This window comes from Eimeria tenella, genomic scaffold, assembly GCF_000499545.2.
Source record: "Eimeria tenella Houghton genomic scaffold, Eth_scaff151, whole genome shotgun sequence".
Lineage (NCBI taxonomy): Eukaryota > Apicomplexa > Conoidasida > Eucoccidiorida > Eimeriidae > Eimeria > Eimeria tenella.
In genome coordinates this window covers 22,213-41,388 of record NW_013541524.1, presented here as the reverse complement: position 1 = coordinate 41,388, position 19,176 = coordinate 22,213, and the positions used below count along the sequence as shown (strand labels likewise).

At 58.1% G+C, this 19,176-nt stretch overlaps 4 protein-coding genes across 4 annotated transcripts; 2 read left to right on the top strand and 2 right to left on the bottom strand.

Annotated features, from left to right (window-relative positions):
* Window positions 1-13: 13 nt before the first annotated feature.
* Window positions 14-1,346, bottom strand: ETH_00016825 (uncharacterized protein; the record flags this gene model as incomplete). Its single annotated transcript, XM_013373550.1, has 3 exons — window positions 14-155; window positions 370-497; window positions 978-1,346. The coding sequence occupies 3 exons, from the start codon at window positions 1,344-1,346 to the stop codon at window positions 14-16; spliced, it is 639 nt and encodes a 212-aa protein (XP_013229004.1).
* Window positions 1,347-2,792: 1,446 nt separating this feature from the next.
* ETH_00016820 (immunoglobulin-binding protein, putative) lies at window positions 2,793-6,745 on the top strand (the record flags this gene model as incomplete). Its single annotated transcript, XM_013373549.1, has 13 exons — window positions 2,793-3,178; window positions 3,425-3,515; window positions 3,758-3,909; window positions 4,032-4,086; window positions 4,353-4,432; window positions 4,607-4,649; window positions 4,891-4,948; window positions 5,099-5,157; window positions 5,278-5,335; window positions 5,602-5,656; window positions 6,038-6,104; window positions 6,227-6,274; window positions 6,608-6,745. 13 exons carry the CDS (start codon window positions 2,793-2,795, stop codon window positions 6,743-6,745), a joined length of 1,290 nt encoding a protein of 429 aa, XP_013229003.1.
* Window positions 6,746-8,769: 2,024 nt separating this feature from the next.
* On the bottom strand, window positions 8,770-14,605 carry ETH_00016815 (uncharacterized protein; the record flags this gene model as incomplete). Its single annotated transcript, XM_013373548.1, has 4 exons — window positions 8,770-9,414; window positions 10,347-10,586; window positions 10,893-13,625; window positions 13,811-14,605. 4 exons carry the CDS (start codon window positions 14,603-14,605, stop codon window positions 8,770-8,772), a joined length of 4,413 nt encoding a protein of 1,470 aa, XP_013229002.1.
* Window positions 14,606-14,982: 377 nt separating this feature from the next.
* Window positions 14,983-15,573, top strand: ETH_00016810 (uncharacterized protein; the record flags this gene model as incomplete). The annotated part of the gene is made up of 1 exon (XM_013373547.1): window positions 14,983-15,573. The coding sequence occupies one exon, from the start codon at window positions 14,983-14,985 to the stop codon at window positions 15,571-15,573; it is 591 nt and encodes a 196-aa protein (XP_013229001.1).
* Between the last annotated feature and the right edge of the window lie 3,603 nt (window positions 15,574-19,176).

The window sequence follows — 19,176 nt, the reverse complement described above, 5'->3', positions numbered from 1 at the left end:
GCTGCTGCGGGGCTCACGTCGAGTAGGCAATTGTGTTGACTCCTCGCTCGTGGCCCAGCAAAGAAAAGTGGGCACTGGTGACAACAGCGGGGGGCCCATTGGCTGCAGTTTTGGCCCCCGAGCCTATGGGCCCTATGCCCCACACCTTGATTGACCTGCGGCCCGCAAACCCTAAACCCTAAACCCTAAACCCTACACCCTAAACCCTAAACCCTAAGCCTTAAGTCCTCGCGGAGGCCCTGCGCGCGCCTCGCGACCCGCTAGCAGCAGCAAACGCTGCCTCGGAGACCCGCCCAGAGCTTCCCCCTCTGCTGCACGCTGCTGTCCCGCCGCCGAGCTAGGGTTTAGGGTTTAGGGTTTGGGACTCGCCTGTCGAGAGAACAAGAGGCGAAAATCGTCGGGTCCCGGGGACTCCAAACAGACTGCATGACATAATGGGCGTGGCTTTCAAATGAACAAAGACGCGTCCAGCCATCCTCCACGTCCCACAGCTTTATCTGCCCACAAACCCTAAACCCTAAACCCTAAACCCTAAAACCTCCGCCGCCCTTAGCTCCTGAAGCCTCCCCAAAACCGTAAACCCTCGCGTAAACACTTAAACTCTCGCCTAACCCCTCAAACCTCGCCCAAACCCTCGCGTGAATCCCCAAACCCTCGCGTAAATCTCCAAACCCTCGCTTCAACCCCAACCCCCCTAAAACCCTCACTTAGACCCCAACCCCCCTAAAACTCTCACTTCCACCCCAAAACCCCTAAAACTCTCGTGTAAACCCCTCAAACCCCCAAAACCTCCCTCAAACCTCCCGCAACCCTCCCCCAAACCTCCCGCAACCCCCCAAACCTCCCGCAGCCCCCCAAACCTCCCCCAAACCCCGAACCCTCCCCCAAACCTCCCGCAACCCCGCAACCCCCCCCAAAGCTCCCGCAACCCCCAACCCCCCACCGCCCCAAGCCTGGCCCCGGAAGGCGGCACTGACGGTCATGTCGTCGCTGCTGGAGAGGACGAGGGGCTTGTGGGCGTGGACAGCGAGGTGGCGGATGTAGTCCTTGTGGGCGTTGAGGAGCTCCGCCACCTTCTGCTGCGAGTGCAGCGAGAAGGCCCGCAGCGCGCAGTCGTCGCCGGCGCACAAGAGCCAGTCGCGCGGCGCCAGAAAGGCCGCGGCCCGCAGCGGCAGCGCCGACACGTCCAGCGCGGCCACCAGCTGCAGCGAGAAGTAGTTGTGCACCTTCAGCCGGCCGTCGTACTGCGCGGAGGCCACCAGCGGCTCCCGCGGGTGCAGCGCCACGGCCTTCACGCGCTCCGAACGCGCGAAGAAGTGCCGGCTCACCCCGCACGCGAACGCCATTCCTGCTGCTGCTGCTGCTGCTGGGGGGGGGTTTGCTGCTGGGCGCGGGTTGCTGCTCAGGGGGAGGCGTTGTGCGCGCGGGGTCGTTTGCTGCTGCTGCTGCTGGGGATGGGGGTGGGGTGGGGGTTTCGGTGCTGCTGGTGCTGCGGGGACGCTGGGGGTGCTGCTGAGGAGCGGGGTAGACGCCGTGCTGCAGCTGCGGCGGCGGAGGGCCGTGCTGCAGCTGCTGCTGCCGAGGGCTCTGCTGCAGCTGCTGCGCGGGAGAAAGAGGCATGCAGCGGGGGACGCGGGGGAGGGGGAGCGGCGCTTGCGAGGTCCGGCCGGCTGAGAGCTGCCCGGGGCAGTGCAGGCAGCTGCTACTCCTGCTGCTCCTCCTGCTCCTCCTGCTGGTGCTGCTGCTGCGGAGCTCCCGGTGCAGCTGCAGCACTGGACACTTGGTGATGTCTCAGCCCGTTGCCGGCGGGACGCGCGCCCATTGAAGTCTATAGGTGGTTACAGGCGCTGCAGGCTCCAGCTGCTGCAACTCCTCTTCCCGTATCGCTGCGGCAGCAACACCAGCAACAGCAGCAACTGCAGCAACTGCTGCGGCTGCTCCTACGCGCGTTCCACAGGTAAATTCTGCAAAAAGGAGCGGACGCCCGTCACCTAACCGCTGCTGCTGCTGCGGGACATGCAACAGCAGCAGCTGCTGCTGCCGCTGCTGCTGCAGGAAGTCTGCTGCTGCAATCAGCTGCCGCTGCGCTCACCCAGTGAGTGGACTGAGACGTTTCGTGTGGTGTACATACACCGCGAAATGAAAACACTCGTCAAGACATCCCCACCGTAGCCTTGGCTGCGGTGCTTGCAGGAAGCGGCAGCAGCAGCGGCTGCTGCTGCTGCTGCCTCTGCTGCTGCTGTGCAGATCGTTCCGCTGTTGCTGCAGCAAGACAGTCTCGCTCACCAACGCAGCAGCGTCTTGTGCGTTTTTTTCAAATTTAGTTTTTATTACATCCCTGGGGGCAGTGTGGCTGTATGCCGTTTTGATTGTTTCTGCGATTCGGCGGCCCAGGCGCAGCGCCAGAGTATCTCTGCTGCTGGCGGGCGAGTCGGCAGCAGCAGCAGTATCAGCAGCAGCTGGGGAAGTTCCCCCGCTTGCATGCACCCCAGGCCTGCCCCTGTGTGCAGGGCTTCCTCATTTGCTGCTGCGAAGCGCATTTGAACAATAGCCCTGAAGCAGCAAGAATTAGCGCCAGCACCCACGGCAGCAGCAGCAGCGCCCCCAGCAGGAGCCGCAGCCGCAGCAGCGGCTACCTCCAACGAGAGGAGCAGCAGCAGCAGCCGCCGGATCTGCCCACAAAACAGTGATTCTCCTGCTGGGAAGTGCAGCGGAGACGCAGGGAAAGCAGCAGCAGCAGCAGCAGCGGCAGCAGCGGCAGCAGCAGCAGCAGGAACACAAGCAGCAGCAAAATGGCAGGAGCAGAACAGCAGACACACGCTGGCGAAGGCGAAGACGCCTTCGGCACTCTCTTCGATATATGTCTCAAGGCTTTTCTGCTGCAGCACTCAAATCTGTTCTGGGAAGAGAGCAGCAGCAGTAGCGGCAGCAGCAGCAGCTCGTTTGAGCCCCCGCAGGAGCTGCTGCTGCGGCTTCAACAAACCACCGGAATGTCCCTCGACTCAGACGCAGAAAGCAGCAGCAACAGCAGCAGCAGCAGCAGCAACAGCAAGGAGCAGCAGGAAGACTGGAGCCTCAATCTCTACCGGTGTTTGCTGCTGCTGCACAAGGTGTACAGACACCTGCGGCTCATCTCCCCCAACGAGTCTGCAGATGATATTTCTTCCTCAGTCCTTAGGCAAGCAAAAACCCTAAACCCTAAACCCTAGCCTAAACCCCCCAGGCCCTCGAGGCCCTTGCATGGCACTTTAGACCCAGGGTTTAGGGTTTAGGGTTTAGGGTTTAGAGCCAGAGGTTCCTTGTAAGTTCGTTTGTTTCATTTGCTGTTCCAACCAAAGGGAGAACTCGGGCGTTGGCAGCAGGGCTCAGGGCCAGGGGTTTAGGGTTTAGGTTTAGGGTGTAGGGTTTAGGGTTTTGTGTTTAGGTTTTTGCTGCTACCGTATTGCCTGGGCCTTATGACCCTCGAAAGGCCCGGGCAGCTGCAGGAGCGGCCGCTGCGCCTCCGTGAGGCTCAGGTAAACCCTAAACCCTAGAGGCCAGGTGCTACAGCAGCAGCAGCAGCAGCAGCTGCTGCTGCTGCTGCTGTTGCTGCTGCTTACAATTCAGCTCGCCCTGGGGCAGTGCACCGCTAGGAGCACTCTGGTAGCTGCTGCTGCTGCTGCCGCCATTGTTTCTGCTGCTGCCGCTCTCGCTGCTGCTGGAGATGGCGCTGCTGCTGCTGCAGATGTCGCTGTTCCTGCTGCTGCTGCTGCTGCAGATATATTTTTTGGAGTATTTGCACTGCCTGGAGTCTGCTGAACTTCTCAACAAAGAAGAAATAAATCGCCTCGAGGCCATTCTTGATGCTGTAGCAAATCCAGCAGCAGCTCCCGCTGCTGCTCCCGGGATCGCCGATCCCGCAGCCCGCAGGCATGCTGCTGCTGCTGCTGTTGCTGCTGCTACTGCTGCTGCTGCGTGCGCGTGGCTAGGCGGCCGTGCTGCTGCTTCAAGGACGTACACTGCTGCTTTTGCTACTGCTGCTGCTGCTACAGGACGAAACTTGTGGAGGAAGCCAAGGCGGAGAAGCAACTGAGCAATTCTGTTAAGGTATAGCAGCAACAGCAGCAGCAGCAGCTGCCACAGCAGCAGCTGCCACAGCAGCAGCGACGGCACGCTGCTGCAGCTGCCACAGCAGCAGCGACGGCAGCAGCAGTTGCAGCAGCGACTGCAGCACCAGCACCGCAGCACTGTTCTCCACGCGGCTGCTTGCTACAGCAAAAAACAGAGGGCAAAATTCTCTGCACTGCAGCCGCCACAGCGCACACCCTGAGGACTTGCTGCTGCTGCTGTTGCTGCTGCTGTTGCTGCTGCAGGCACTGCTGTCTCAGAAGTCGGGCGGGGGAGCATGGAGCTCTGAGGAGGAACGGCGATTATCTCTCTTGTTGCTGCAGTTGTAGGCGTTTTGCTTCTGGCTGCTGCAGTCCTGCTGCTGCAAAGGTGCTGCTGCAGTACTGCTGCTGCAGTGCTGCTGATGCAGCGCTGCTGATGCAGTGCTGCTGCTGCAGTGCTGCTGCTGCAGTACTGCTGCTACAGTCCTGCTGCTGCAGTTCTTATGTTGTTGATGCAGGTGCACCAGAGAAAGCTTCAAGCAGCTTGACTTCATTCGGCAGGTGCGGCAGGGGAGAATGAGAGTCAAGGGCTCAGGGCGTTACGGTTTAGGGTTTAGGGTTTAGGGTTTAGGATATAGAGTTTAGGGTTTACTTTGCCTTCTTATACTGGAAGGAGGAGCTCGCGCTGTTGGAGAGTGTCGGTAGCTGAATGTGTTGCTGTTCGGATTAGCGATTTAGGATTTAGGGTTCAGGATTTAGGGTTTAGGGTTTAGGGATTAGGGTTTAGGGTTTGGCGTTGCAGGAGACCCCCATGCTGATGAGGCTCTTATCAAATAACCAGGCAGCCGTTTCCCGCAGCTGTGAGTTGAAGCTCCACAGCATCATCCAGGGTTTAGGGTTTAGGGTTCAGGGTCTAGGGTTTAGGGTTTCGAGTCTAGGGTTTAGGCTTCAGCGTTTAGGGTTTAGGGTTTAGGGTTTAGGGTTTGCTGCCTCGCTTGTTGGGTTTTCAGCTGCTCCGAAGCCCCCAGAGCCCGCTGCGTCTTCGCAGCGGCCTTGGACAGCAACTTTTGTGAGCTTTCCTGTTTGCTGCTGGGACGAGACGATTTGCTGCTGCTGCTTCCGCTGCTTCTGCTGCTGCTGCTGCTGCTGCTGCAGCCAATGTGTTTGCTGCTTCTGATCTTTGCTGCAGAGGAACAAAGAAGAGCTTCGCAACTTCATCCGTTCTCGAGTCTTCCAGCCTTCCCACAGTCAGCGTCGATGGACCTGCTGCTGTTGCTGGTTCACTTTGCTGCTGCCGCTGCTGCTGCTGCTGCACACTGCTGCTGCTGTTTGGTGCTGTTGCTGCCGCTCCTGCTGCTGCAATAGTGCGAGATGGCGTAGGATATGCAACTGCTAGGGCATTTCGGCCGGACACCTGCGCCGCCAGCTAGCTAGCTAGCCAGCTAGCTAGCTAGCGAACTGGCTAGCTAGCTAGCTAGCTAGCTGTTGTCCTTCTGCTCTTTGGACTCCTCAGATCTCCCGACAATGAGCCTCGCGGAGTGTGCGGACATTGAGATGGAAATGGAGACGTCAGTGCCAAGTAGCCAGCTAGCTACCCAGCTAGCTAGCCAGCTAGCTGGCCAGCTAGCCACCCAGCTAGCTAGTTATCAAGCTAGCCAGCTAGCTAGTCGCTTAGCTACCCAGCTAGCTGACAGCTAGCCGTTTCGCCGCCACGCACACACCTGAGTAGCTATCTCTGTACCTAACCAACTAGCTAGCTAGCTAGCTAGCTATTTAGCTAGCCAGCTAGCTAGGCGGCCTTGTGCGTATGAGCTCGTGCGGCAGCGTCGCTCATGAGCACACACTTCAGCTAGCCGGCAGGGCTAGAAATTCAGCTGTGGCCCCAGCAGCAGCAGCAGCAACAGCAGCAGCAGCAGCACCAGCAGCAGCTAGCTTCCTGTGTGGCTCAGAAGGCAAATTGGAGCTGCGAAGCCGAAAGTGGTGGTGGAGTTTCCCACGGGGGAGGCGCGGCAGGCGGTGGGTTAGGCTGGAGTGCTGCTGCCGCTGCAGTGGCTGCTTTTGCTGCTGCGCTGCTGCTTCGTTTCACTTTTGCTGCAGCTGCTGTTGTTGCTGTTGCTGCTGCTGCTGCTGCTGTGCAGGCGAAGGAAGCAGAGGAGCTGGAAGCAAGGAAGTGGGACGACTGGAAGGTGAGAAGGCGTTGCTGCTGTCGGTTTTTGCTGCGGTTGTTGCAGGTGCAGTCGCCGCGGTTGCTGCTGCGGCAGTCGCTGCAGCAGCTGCTCGCCGGGGTTGCTGCTGCTGCAGTCACAGCAGCAGCTGCTGCAGCTGCTGCTGCTCTTGCTGCTTCCGCATGCCTCGCTGCTGCAGGATGAGAACCCGAAAGGGTCTGGAAACAAGATGTGGAACAAAGGCTGAAGCGGGAACTTCAGCTGCTGCAGGATAATAAGCAGCAGCTTCTTTGCTGCTGCTGCAGCAGAGCCACAGCTGCTGCACATCCGTCGCAGCTGTGTTTGCTGCTTCAGCAGCAGGGACAGAAGATCTCGGTAGGGGGAAGGGACTCTAGGGCTATTGGAGGAGTGCAGGCTGCGAGCGCAGCAACTGCTGCTGCAGCAGCAGGAGCTGCAGCAGGAGGAGCTACAGCAGCCGCACCGCCGCCTTGACGCGCTGCGTTAAAACATTTATAGAGGACCTGCGTTGCCTAGTGAAGTTTAAATTAAACTTCAGCAGCCACGCAGCAGAGGCTAGCCACTGCATGCAGAGTCGCTTGGCTGCCTGCAGCAGCTGCCCCGCCCCGCTGCAGCAGCTGCTGCTGCCGCTGCAGCGGCGGGCTGTAGCTGTTGCTGCTGCTTCTGCTGCTTGCACTGAGCAGCAGATGCCGCAGCTGGTCAGCCCAGGGGTGGTCCTCGCAGAACAAAAGTGCCTGCAGTCTGCACATCCCACCTAAACTGGCACCCTGTCGCTGCAGCAGCAGCAGCAGCAGCAGCAGCAGTCGCTGCTGCTGCGAGCCGGCCGCAGCAGGCGCAGCAGCAGCAGCGACGAAGCGCCTGCTCCCCGGCAGCAAGGCGGCGCAAATCCCTTCGACAAAACTGCACCGGATGTGAACATTATTTTAACACGAAAGGGGGCGAAAAGAAGCAGAAGAAAGCAAGAGCATTTCGCAGCATGCATGCAAAATGTGGCGGAAGTTACTCTAGGCCGCATGCATGCGCGTGCATGCGCATGCATGCGCATGCATGCGCGCCTCAGTTGCATGCGCTGCTGCGCATGCAACTTCGAGTTTTATGTAGACTCATTAATTCTTATTTCGCGTGCGGCTGCGCAAAGTCGCACACATACTAAACGCTCTACTGCTATACTTCGGCAGGCAGCAACTCCCCTACTCCTGTGGACCCCACATGCCCACAGCTGGTGCATGTATGCATGCATGCATGCGTGCGATCGCGCATGCATCATACATGCATGCATGCGCGAACGCACGCGTGCGTGGGTGCATCGTCCATGCATGCATGCGCGCATGCATGCGCGCATGCGTGCGCGCATGCATGCGTGCATGCATGCGCGCATGCATGCATGCGTGCGTGAATGCATGCGTGTGCGCATGCACGTGCGCATGCATGCGTGCATGCATGCATGCGCGCATGCACGTGTGCATGCATGCGCACTCGAGGGTTGCTTGTCTTCTTCGCGGCGGCCCTGCTGTTTTGTTTCTGTGTCGCCAAGTGCAGCTGTACATACACCTGACGCACAGCTCTTCAGAAAACAACCGAAATGCCCGAAGAAGGAAATATTAAACAGAAATATTCAACTGATAAACGCCCACAAACAGGTGTACATACGCGAGCTGTACGTACACCCCACACCCTATGGTGCAGTCTTTGCTGCGCACCCACCAAGTGTACATGCACCCCAGCCCGCTGCGGCTTTGCTGCTTGCGGGCCAAAACCAAGCAATTAAAAATAAAAACATTTAAAAATATGCATGGAGCAAAGAGGCAGCACTGAGAGGAAACGGGCACAACTTTTGTCCCAATCAAAACAACTTGAGCCCTCTGAGCCGCCGGCGCTGCTGCTGCTGCTGCTGCTGCTGCTGCCGCAGCAGCAAAATCGCCTTTCTCCAGAAACATAAAGGAAGAACAGCCTTACCGCGGTCGCTCCTGCAGCAGCAGCTGTTCCTGCTGCTGCAGCCCGTCAGTAGCTTCTGCTTCTTTGCTTGTTGCAGCGCCCCCTGCTGCTCAAGTCCACTTGCTGCTTAGCTGTGCTTCCTGTTGCTGCTGCAGCTCCCGCTGCTGTTTCTGGCCCTGCAGATTTGCTTCTGCAGGCGTTGCTGTCGTTGCTGCTGTCACCTAGCGAGCTCAAAGCCTCAACTCCCTAGCGGGGAGTCTGAGAGCCTTGCTGCTGCTGCTGCTGCTGCTGCTGCTGCTGCGAGGCCAAATGAAAGTAGCTTGCTCGCTAGCAGGGGCTGCTACAGAGCTTGCTTGCTGCTGCACTCTGCCGCGTGTCTTCTGGCTGCCAGCTAGCTAGCTGGCTAGCTAGGCCGACTAGCTGTGTTGCTTGCTAGTTAGCGAAGTTGCTGCTGCTCCGTCGCTGTTGCAGCTGCCAGCCTGGCAGCTAGCTACCTCCTGCCTAGCTAGCTACTGCGGCTTGCTTGCTACGCAGTGCAGCTAGCTAGCTAGATGCCTAGCTAGCTATTGATCATGGACCCCGACGGACCTGAGCAAGTCCAAGGGGCTCTTTCTGTCGCAGCTGGAAGTGTTCTCCGCAGCTGCAGAATGCGCTGGGCGGGACCGGCTGCTGCTGTTGCTGCTTTTGCTGCTGTTCGTGCTGCTGGTGCTGCTGCCGCTGTCTCCCTCAGCGGGGGACGGGAGCAGCCTTCGTTTGCTGCTCCGCTGCAGCACAACCTGCGCTTCGGGACCATCCTGCAGCATTGCCTCACCGCTGCCGCCTCTGGTCCCGCTGCTGCTGCTGCCGCTGCTGCCGGCAGCCAATCCTGGCGCCTCTGCAGCGCCAGAAACCTTGCTGCGCTCTGCAGCTTCTGTGAGCAGCAAAGAAGCAGCAGGAGCCTCTGTGGGGCCACTGGCTGAGCTTTGGCTGGGCCCTGTGTTTGCGTTTGGCGCCGCGCCTGCTGCCGCTTCCGCTTCCGGGCGCGCTGCTGCTGCTGCTGCTGCTGCTGCTGCTGCTGCGGGCGGCGCAGGCGCAGTCTTGGGGATCCGCAAACAACCCACTCTGTAGGCCATCGCCACCTTCAACGCAAACTCCCAAAGACCCAATTCATAAGCTAAACGAAAAAGGTCTGTCAAGGTCAAGAACTTCAGCTGCCCGCATGCCCCCGCCTGAGCAGCAGCACAACAACCCCACCGCCGCAGCAGCAGCGACACTCAGCCACGGAACACCCCGCTTCAGCAGCACCACACTGCAGCAGCAGCAGCACACTGCAGCAGCAGCACACTCTGATACACCCAACAACAAGACAACTGACGCATGCGCCTCAAAACATAACACAGACACACGGGCACATGTAGCAACACCAGCTAGCTGAAGCAGCAGCAGCTAGCTGATGCAGCAGCAGCTCGCCATCTGCAGCAGCTGCAGTACAAGTGCATGCTGCTGTTCACACGTGCATTTGCTGCCTTTTCATTTGGGCAGCTGAAGGCCATCAGCTGGCGAGCAGCAGCAGCAGCAGCAGCAGCGGCAAAAAGACATATGGGGCTGGAGGCGGTAAATTTTGCTGGTGGTGCCTTTGTCTCGGCAAAAGCGAGCAGCAGAACTGGCAGTTCAAGAGCTTGTTCTTGAATTGCCAGTTCTGCTGCTGCTGCTGCCGTTGCTGCTGCGCAGTTCACTGATGTTCTCCCCCTTCTCAAGCAGCCAATCCACCGCATGCACCATTCCCCATGCAGCTCTGAGAACTGGCCCCAGCCCTCACGGTGTGGCCAAGCAGCAGCACCAGCAGCAGCAGCAGCAGCTGCTGCTGCTGCTGCTGCCTGGAAAGTGTGCATATTTCCGCCCGCCGCGCTGCGCAGCACGCGGGAACTTGCGCAAATAACTGCAGACTTTCTTTTGCATTTAAAACCCCAAAAGTTCAAATTCCAAAGAAGACACAAAAGCAGCAAAGACCCATTCACTGCAGCACTTGCAAAGTGGGAAGCAGCGGTGCCCGCAAGCCGCTGCCGCCGCCGCCGCCGCTGCAGCCGCTGGCGCCGCTGCTGCTGCTGCTGCTGCTGCTGCTGCTGCTGCTGCTGGGGGCCGCAGCGCGGGTGCAGCTGACCTCGAGTTTCTCCCTGACGACGACGAGCAGCAGCTTCCTTCCCAAGTCGCCAACAGCAAATCTTTTTCCTTGAGAATAACTTCTGTCGAAGTCCCCAGGGTCAATGTCATCAATGTGGGTTTCGTCCAGCTGCAGCGCGAGGGCCTCCAAGTCATAAGTCTGGCCGTACAGCTGCTGCACTGTGGCCCGGGGGGCCCCCCGGATGCATTTGCTGCCGCGCCGCAGCTCCGGCAGCTGCCGCTGCAGCAGCGCCAACACACGCCTGCCGCCTGCTTCCCGCTGCTGCTGCTGCTGCTGCTTTTGCTGCTCTTTAAGGTGATGCTACTTTGAGTGCGCCCTTGTGCCTGCTCCCTGCTGCTGCTGCTGCTGCTGCTTTTGCTGCTTCTTAGGGTGATGCTACTTTGAGTGCGCTCTTGCTTCGGATAGTGAATGCAACTGCTGCTGCTGCTGCTCTTGCTGCTCTTTAACGCTGTGCTACTTTGAGTGCGCTCTTAGTCGGATACTGCAACTGCTGCTGCTGCTGCTCCTGCTGCTGCTGTTACTTACTCCAGGTGCGGCGCAGCTGCTACGGCCGCCGCTAGACGCGGGCGCAGCACCGGACGCGTCCGGTTGCTGCTGCTGCTGCTGTCGCTGCTCCTGCTTTAGCTGTCGGAGTGGCTCCTGCTGCTGTTGCTGCTGCTGCTGCTGCTGCTGCTCTACCCGCGAAGACTCTTCCCGTGTGACCGAAGACACCGGAGAGGCCGTCTTGGGGTCAGTTGAAGGACACACGAGGCTCTTGAGCTGCAGCAAAAGCCTGTCGTCTGTGTCTGCTGCAGCTGCTGCTGCTTCTGTCCTTGCTCCAGCTGCTGCTGCTGCCGCAGCTGGTGCTGCGTCTTTGCTGCCTTCAACGCTAGCAGCAGAGCACAAGCCAGGAACGCCTGAAGCCGCCGCAGCTGCAACAGGATCTGCAACAAGAGTCTTGTGGGGCAGCCACTCCTCTTCTTCTTCACAGGAGTTCAGACTATCTTCTGTGCACCAGCACGGCAGCAGCAGCAGCACCCAGCAGCAAGCAGCAGCAGTAGCAGCAGTAGCAGCAGTAGCAGCAGTAGCAGTAGTAGTACAAGTACTAGCAGTAGCAGCAGTAGCAGCAGTAGCAGCAGTAGCAGCAGTAGCAGCAGTAGCAGCAGTAGCAGCAGTAGTAGCAGTAGCCGCAGCAGCAGCAGCAGCCGCAGCAGCAGTAGCACTAGTAGCAGTAGCAGCAGTAGTAGCAGTAGTAGCAGTAGTAGTAGCAGCAGCAGCAACAGCAGTGCTACTAGCAGTAGCATCAATAGCAGCAGTAGCAGCAGCAGCAGCAGTAGCAGCAGTAGCAGCGGTAGCAGCAGCAGTACCAGCAGTAGCGGCAGTAGCAGCAGTAACAGCAGTAGCAGCAGTGGCAAGCGCGCAGTAACAGGCAGCCACAGCAGCGGCAGCAGCAGCAGCAGCAGTACCAGCAGTAGCGGCAGTAGCAGCAGTAACAGCAGTAGCAGCAATGGCAAGCGCGCAGTAACAGGCAGGCACAGCAGCGGCAGCAGCAGCAGCAGGAACATCAGCAGCAATAGCAGCAGCAGCAGCAGTAGTGGTAGTAGCAGCATCAGGAGCAACAGTGCACGGCGCGTCTTGATCCACGTATCTAACCACTAAATCACGGTGAAGAAACACTACAGCACCTCTTTCCTGCGTGCTGCTGCTGCTGTTGCTGCTGCTGTTGCTGCTGCTCCCGCTGCAGTACACACCTTTTGCAGAAAGTCTTTTGGACCTGAGTGACCGCCTGAGGGGCCCCACGATGTTTCTGCCAGCGGCAGCAGCAGCTGCTGCTGCTGCTGCTTCACCAAGCTTTCTTGAGGGCTTGCCGTGAGCGACGGAGCTACGCCGCTGCTTCCGCTGTTGCTGCTGCTGCTGCCGCTGCTGAAGATGATGGCGGTGTTGCTGCTGCGGCGCATGCCGCGCATGCCTGTGCTTCTGCTGCTTCTGCTTCTGCTGCTGCTTCAGTCTTTGCTGCTGCACTGCAGGCTCGAGCATTTCTGAAAAAGAAGAAGAAACTTCACGCACTGGCTGCGAATGCGGCGGCTGCTGCAGCTGTGGATGCGCTTGCTGCTGCTGCTGCTGCTGCTGCTGTTGCACAGCGTGGCAATTCTCCAGTTGCATGTCCCCTTGACATTTATCCAGCTGCATGTCGCCATCCAGCTGCTGCTTCTGCAGCTGCTGCTGTTCCTGCAGCTGCAGCTGCAGCGCGTCGGTGAGGGGGCTCACTTCAGGCTGCGCTGAAGAGAGCCACAGCTGGGGCTGCTGCTGCTGCTGCTGCTCCTGATGCTGCGGTTGTTGTTGCTGCTGCTGCTGCTGCGCCAAGGCGCAGGAGGCCTCTGGAAGCTCTGGAAGCTCACCCCCGCCCAGCTTCGACTCGTGCACTTGCTGCCCCTCTCCGGGCTGCTGCTGCACAAAAGCCTGCTGCTGCAGCTCCTGCTGCAGCTCCTGCTGCTCCTGCTGCTGCACCGCAGCGTGCACGCCCGAGACGTGCTGGCCGTGAAGTGAGTGCTGCTGCAGCTGGAGCGCTTGCTGCTCCAGTTGCTGCTGCAGCTGTTGCTGGTGAAGCAGCACCTGCTGCAGTTGCTGCTGCTGCTGCAATACTACTTGCTGCAGTTGGTGTTGCTGCTGCTGCAGAGGGTTTCCGAGCAGCCATTCTGGATGCTCCTGCTGCTGCAGCTTCCCTTGTTGCTGCTCTTGTTGCAGCGAGCCAGCGGCGCATAAGTGGTCCTGCTCAACTTCCATGCTGGCGGCAGACAGCAGTTGCTGCTGCTGTTGCAGTATTTGTTGCTGCTGCAGCAGCAGCAGCCCTGGGTCTATCATTGCATCGGGCAGCAGACTGACTGTTTGCTGCTGTCTGTCGAGTTGTTGCTGTGTCGGGATTGTTGTGTCTTCTTGCAGTGGCAGAAGTAGCTGTTGTCTGCCAGAAGTGGGTGGCTGCAGCTGCTGGAGCTGCTGCTGCTGCAGCAGCAACTGCTGCTGCAGCAGCAGCTGCTGCTGCTGCAGCTGCTGCTGCAGCTGCAGCGGAAAGTCACACAAGCTGGAAGTGACCTGGGGACTCAGCGCAGCGGGGGCCTCCGAAGCAACAGAGTTTGTGCTGTTATTTGTCAAAGTCAAGGAACAATCTGAAGAAGGAGATTTAAAACAAAAAGCAGCAGCAGCAGCAGCATCTCCTTCTGTCTCCTCGGGCCGCAGCGAGGCCATTGCCTGCGCTGCTGCTGCTGCTCCTCTGTCTCCGCTCTGCAGCAGCCACACGCGCGTAGACGCAAACCCACTCACGCTGCAACAGTCGCAGCAGCAGCAGCAGCAGCGGCAGCAGCAGGAGCAGGAGCAGCAGCGCCGCCACCACAACCGCCACCACTAGCACCTTTGCTGCAGCTCAGTAGCGGTTGCAGCACCAGCACCGGCAGCAGCGTTAGCAGCACCAGGATCATCGGCGGCAGCTGCAGCAGCAGCAGCATCAGCAGCGCCAGCAACATCAGCAGCAGCATCAGCAGCAGCAACCCCAGACTCTTGCTGCTGTAAAGAAAGTACAGGAGGCTTCGAGACACTGTACTTACTGCTACACTGAAAAAAGGGTCCTCCATTGTCAACACACTGCAAGAAGTAGCAGCAGCTGCTGCTGCGTCTGTGGCGTTTGCTGCGGCTGCTGCTGCTGCTGCTGCTGCTGCTGCGCACGTGTCAGCATGATACGGAGAACAACTCAACAAGTCCTCCCTTTGCTGCTGTAGCCCGCAGTCCCCAAAGCCCACAGCGCCTCTGCTGCTGTGTCGGCGGCGAAGACACACATTGTGCTGCGGGTCCCCTGTCTGCAGCAGGGAAAGCTGTTGCTGCTGCTGCTGCTGCTGCAGATGCAGCTGGTGCTGCCACTGATGAAGTGTGTGGGAGCAGCTGGAGCGTCTCCTGAGTGTCTGCTGTTCCTGCTGCTGCTGCAGCAGCAGGAACACGCCTGCCGACTGCTGCTGCTGCTGCAGCAGCAGCTGCTGCTGCTGCAGCTGCTGCTGCTGCTGCTGCCTCTCGTACAAGAGGTCGCCGCATGCGCTGGCCCCCCCTCGGGGAGAGTCTAGGGCAAAGGGCTTTGCTGCAGATGCTTCTGCTGCTTCTGCATGCAGCCCCATTGACAGCAGATTGACCAGCACGGGATCGAACGATCCCCGGGGATCGCCTCGTTCCCCGAGCGGCAGCAGCTTCAAGTCCGAAGAAGACAGCCTCCGGATCATCTTGATAAAAGCAGCAGAAGCACCTGCAGCAACAGCAGCAGCAGCAGCAGCAGCAGCTGCTGCTGCGACGCCAGCGACCACGCGAACGCCCGCAACTCTGGAAACTGCTGCAGCGACACCAGCCACAGCAGCCACAGCAGCAACTGCAGCACGGGTTTTGGCAGAAGCAACTGCAGCGCCAGCAAGAATAGCAGCAGCAGCCACAGCAGCAGTCTCAGCAGCAGCAAACACACCGTCCCAGGCAGCTGACGCAAGCGCAGCAGCTGCTGCAGCCACTGAAGCAATACAGTGACAGAGGTGCAGCAGAAGCAGCAGATGAGGTTACAGCTGCGCCGGAAGGAGCCCCCACAGCAGCGCTTGCCGCAGCAGCAGCAGCAATGGAAGCGCAGCAGCAGCAGCAGCAGCAGCACAGACAAGACCAATTCAGGAATGCACAAAGCAGCGCAGACCGTGGGCTGCAGCAGCAGACGGCCACACGCCATGTCCTGGTTGCGCGCAGCACGGCACCAGCAGCAGCAGGCACACTAAAAGCAGCAGCAGCGGCAGCAGCAGCAACAACGGAAGCAGCAGCAGCAGCAGCTGCTGCAGCTGCAGCTCTCACACGTCAAACTCTAAACTGCGTGGGGCGGACTGGCGCTGCGTTTTGTGGTTGCTGCACTTTGCTGCTGCTGCTCCAAAAGAAGTTGGGGGCGAAAGGGCTCCCTGTAGCAGCAGCTGGGGCAGCAAAAAGAGCAGCAGCAGCGGGGGCGGCTGCTGCTGCTGCTTCCCCTGCAGCAATTCAAGCTGCCCCAGAGCCCTGCTGCATGCAAAGCCCAGCCTGCCCCCCCCTAGAGGCAAAAGGGAGCAGTCGATCCCAGGGGGGGGCGGGGGGGAGCGTAAGCAGACAAGAGGGGGGCCGGGTGGCTCGTTGCTGGTGCTGCTGCTGCTGCTACTTCGCAGCTGCTGCTAGGCCCCTTGGCCAGCCTTGAGAGCCCGAGGCGTGTCCAAAACAAACAGAGAAAACTGTCCAAGCCCTAGGGGCGCTGGAGGCCTGCGGTGGTGTCGCTGCGTGGGCTGCTGGTGCTGCTGCTGGCAGGAGGAGTTGCTGCTGCTGCTGCTGCTGCTCCTGCTGCTGCTGTTGCTGCTTCTCTCCGCTGCAGTGGGCGAACAAGCAATGCCATTTGTGCTTTTGTTCCTCAAAATGCAGCTGAAATGCAACACTAAAGGCTTTCAAAGGCCCTGCTGCTCAGCAGTGTGTCCTGCTGCTCCCACTGGTGCTGCCACTGGTGCTGCTGCGAGTCCGGGGGTGCACCACTGGTCACACATGGGGTCACCGGGGCTCCCGAGGGCCTCTTTGGAATCCAAATGAGCTTCAAAACGTTTAATTAAACCTTTTCGGCAAACAAATAAAACAAATAGACTCAGCAGCAGCCTCAAAGCTGCGCCTCGTGCCGCTGCAGCCTCGCCATCGGGGGAGCGTCGCCCCCACGCCCGGCCCGGGCTGTCTGTACATCCCAAGCCCCCAGTGCTCCCCAGCCCCTGTCTTCCTCCGCCCCTTTTGGTCCATTTTAGCTGCCAAATTAATTTATTAATTGTTGCAGAGTGCCTGTGGGGCCCCTCACGAGCGACGCCGCTCTCAAAACCCCCGGGGGGGGCCCCTGGGGCCTCCCCTCCTGTCTTTGCTGCTCCCCCGGCTCCTCCCCGGGCTTCCTGCTGCAGCAGCAGCCTGCTGCTGCAGCACCAGCCTGCTGCTGCTCCTCCTGCTGCTCTGCCTGCACTGGGTGCAGCCTAAAACAGTAGCTGTAGGAGCGTCTAGTCTTAGACCAAGGTGGAGTAGCTGCTGCTGCTGCTGCTGATGCCGCTGCTGCAACTACTCCTACTGTTTCTGCTGCTGCCGGTGCTTCTACCGGTGGTGCTAATGCTGCCATTGCTGCTGCTGCAGCAGCCGGTGCTGTCACTGCTGTTGCTGCTGCTGACGTGACTGTGCTGCTCTGGCTGTTGCTGCTGCTACTTGTTCCTTTGCAGCTGCTGCTGCTGCTACCATCACTGTGCTGTTGCTGCTGCTACGAGGACTGTGAGTGCTGCTGCTGCTGCCGCCGCCTTCGCGGCTGCTGCTGCTGCTGCTGCTGCTGCTTCAGAGGCAGTCAGAGACAGCAGCAGGCGCAGGAGTTGTCCCCGGGGACAGCGCCGAGACAGAAAGACAGCCAGAGACACAGCAAAAGAAGCCACAGAGAAACAGCAGCAGCAGCAGCAGCAGCAGCAGCAGAGCGAAGGGCTATAAACGCAGAACAGTAGCAAGGGGGCACCTCCGGGCTGCTGCTGCAGCTCCAGAAACAGCAGCAGCAGCTAAATTAAGAGACAGGGAAAAGAGGCAAAAATGAATTTAAACAAAACAAATAAATAAAGATGAAAAATAATTTTTATCTTTTGCTTCCAGGTACAGGGGGCTGCAACAGTGGCTCAAGAAGCAGCAGAAGTGTCCATTAATAGAGAATTAATTCACTTTTTAATTAATTTAATTTCAAATCTTTTACTTCCAATTTTAATTTTTAATTTTAGTTTAATTGTCTTCTTTCGTTCCTTTGAGGTGCTGTATCTCCGCCAAAAGACTCCAGGCTAAACGAAAGGACTTCCAAAAGATTTAAAAAAGAAAAAAGAAAAAAGATGAAAAGAAATTAAAAAGAAATAAAAGAGTTAACACGAAATAAAATGAAGTAAAGAGGAAATAAACCGAGATAAGAAGAAAAAAAGAAATAAAAGGAAGTAGGAAGAAACAAAATGAAACAGAGAAACAAAAAGAAACAATGAGAAACAGAGAAAAAGAAAAGCGATAAAAATGGCAAAAAATTAAAAAACAAACAAAAAGAGAGGAAATAAATAGAAACAAAAAGAGTTTTGAAATACACAAAAAAGAAGAAAAGAAACAGAAAAGAAACGAAAAGAAGAAGCAAAAAAATAAAAAAGAAGAAAAGAAACAAAAAGCAAGCAAAAATAAACAAGAAAGGAAAAGAAGAAACAAAAAACGATAAAATAAAACGAAAAAGAGAAAAAAGAAATTGAAAGAAACAAAAAAGAAACCGAAAGAAACAAAAAGGAACAAAAAAAGAAAAAGAGAAACAAAAAACTAAAACAGAAAGAAACAAAGAACCAAAACAACAAAAAAGAAACAAAAAAGAAACAAAAAAGAGCAAAAATAAGGAGCAAGTTGGATAATGTAAACTCTAAATCTTTTGACTTGCGCTAAACACAAGAGCTTCCAGGGTTTGCTGCCGCTGCAGCGGGAAGTGGCAAATGAGAGAGAACTACAACAGCAGCAGCAGCAGCAGTGGCAGCAGCAGCAGCTGCTGCTGCAGCAGCTGCAGCGCTGTCGCTGCAGCTGCTGCAGCTGGGGCAGCCGCAGCAGCAGCAAAGAGAGACCAGCGCAGCAGCAGCTCAAGTCCAACAGCCCAGACACACAGGGCCTTCTCAGTGGGGCCCCTCTTTTGGCTTCGCTTATGAGCAGCAGCAGCAGCAGCAGCAGCAGCAGGAGTAGGAGCAGCAGCTGGCAACAACAGCAGCAGCAACGGCAGCAGCAGCGGCAGCAACGGAGAAGCATCCGGCAGCAACAAAGGAAGACATTTATCAAATATAATTGGGGAAGAAGACACGGAAAAGAAAGGAAGGCAGCAGCTTTTGCTGCTGCTGGGAGCAGCAGACGAGCCGGGAGCTCTCAGGTGTATGTACACCCCACATTTTACTCTTTAAGAGGCAGCAGTCTGCAGCTTTCAGTTCTGCATTAGCTTTAAAAAAGTATTTTAACTTTTGCAAATAATTTAAATAAATCAAAAGGCTTTGAGGGACGCGGGAGGGCGGGGGGCCCCAGGGGCCCCGTCGAGCTCCTGCTGCTGCTGCACGAGCAGCAGCAGCAGCAGCAGCAGCAGCAGCCGCAGCAGTGGCAGCACAGCCGTGCCCGCTTTCTTTCATTTTTGAACATCGAAGCTTTTGTTATTATTTATTTTGGGCCTCTGCCTCAGGTTGATAGTCTGCGCGTGTGCTGTGCGTCTTGCTGCTGCAGCAGCGGAGCAGCAGCAGCAGCAGCAGCAGCAGCAGAAGACTAGAAGCAGGAGCAGCAGCTGCAGCTGCGCAACCATGACAGCAGCAACCTGAAAGGGGCCCCACAATGTGGTGCTGCAGGCAGCACTGGGGGGCTCTCTTGAGAGTTTGCGGGCCCATGGGGGCCCCCCTCCCGTTTGCTGCCCGTGCAGCAGCGTCGGCAGCTGCAGCAGCAGCAGAAAGAGCAGCAGCAGCAGCGCTGCCTCGAGCTTCGTGCGGCCCCAAACCTTTGCTTCTGCGCCCCCGTTACCTGCACAGCTTCTGCTTCAGATTTCCTGCGCCGCCGACTCTTCAACAGCAGCAGCAGCAGCAGCAGCAGCAGCAGCAGCCATTCCTTCTCCCAAAGAGTGGGGCCCACCGCAGCTTCTTTAGTCCCTCTCCTTATCTCCACTCCCAGCCCTTTCTGCTGCCCCCAGCCTCCCTCGGGGCCCCACACTTCTGGGGGGCCCCCCAGCAGCTTGGGGGCCCCCGGGGCCCCTGGGGCCCCCAGGGCAGAGGGG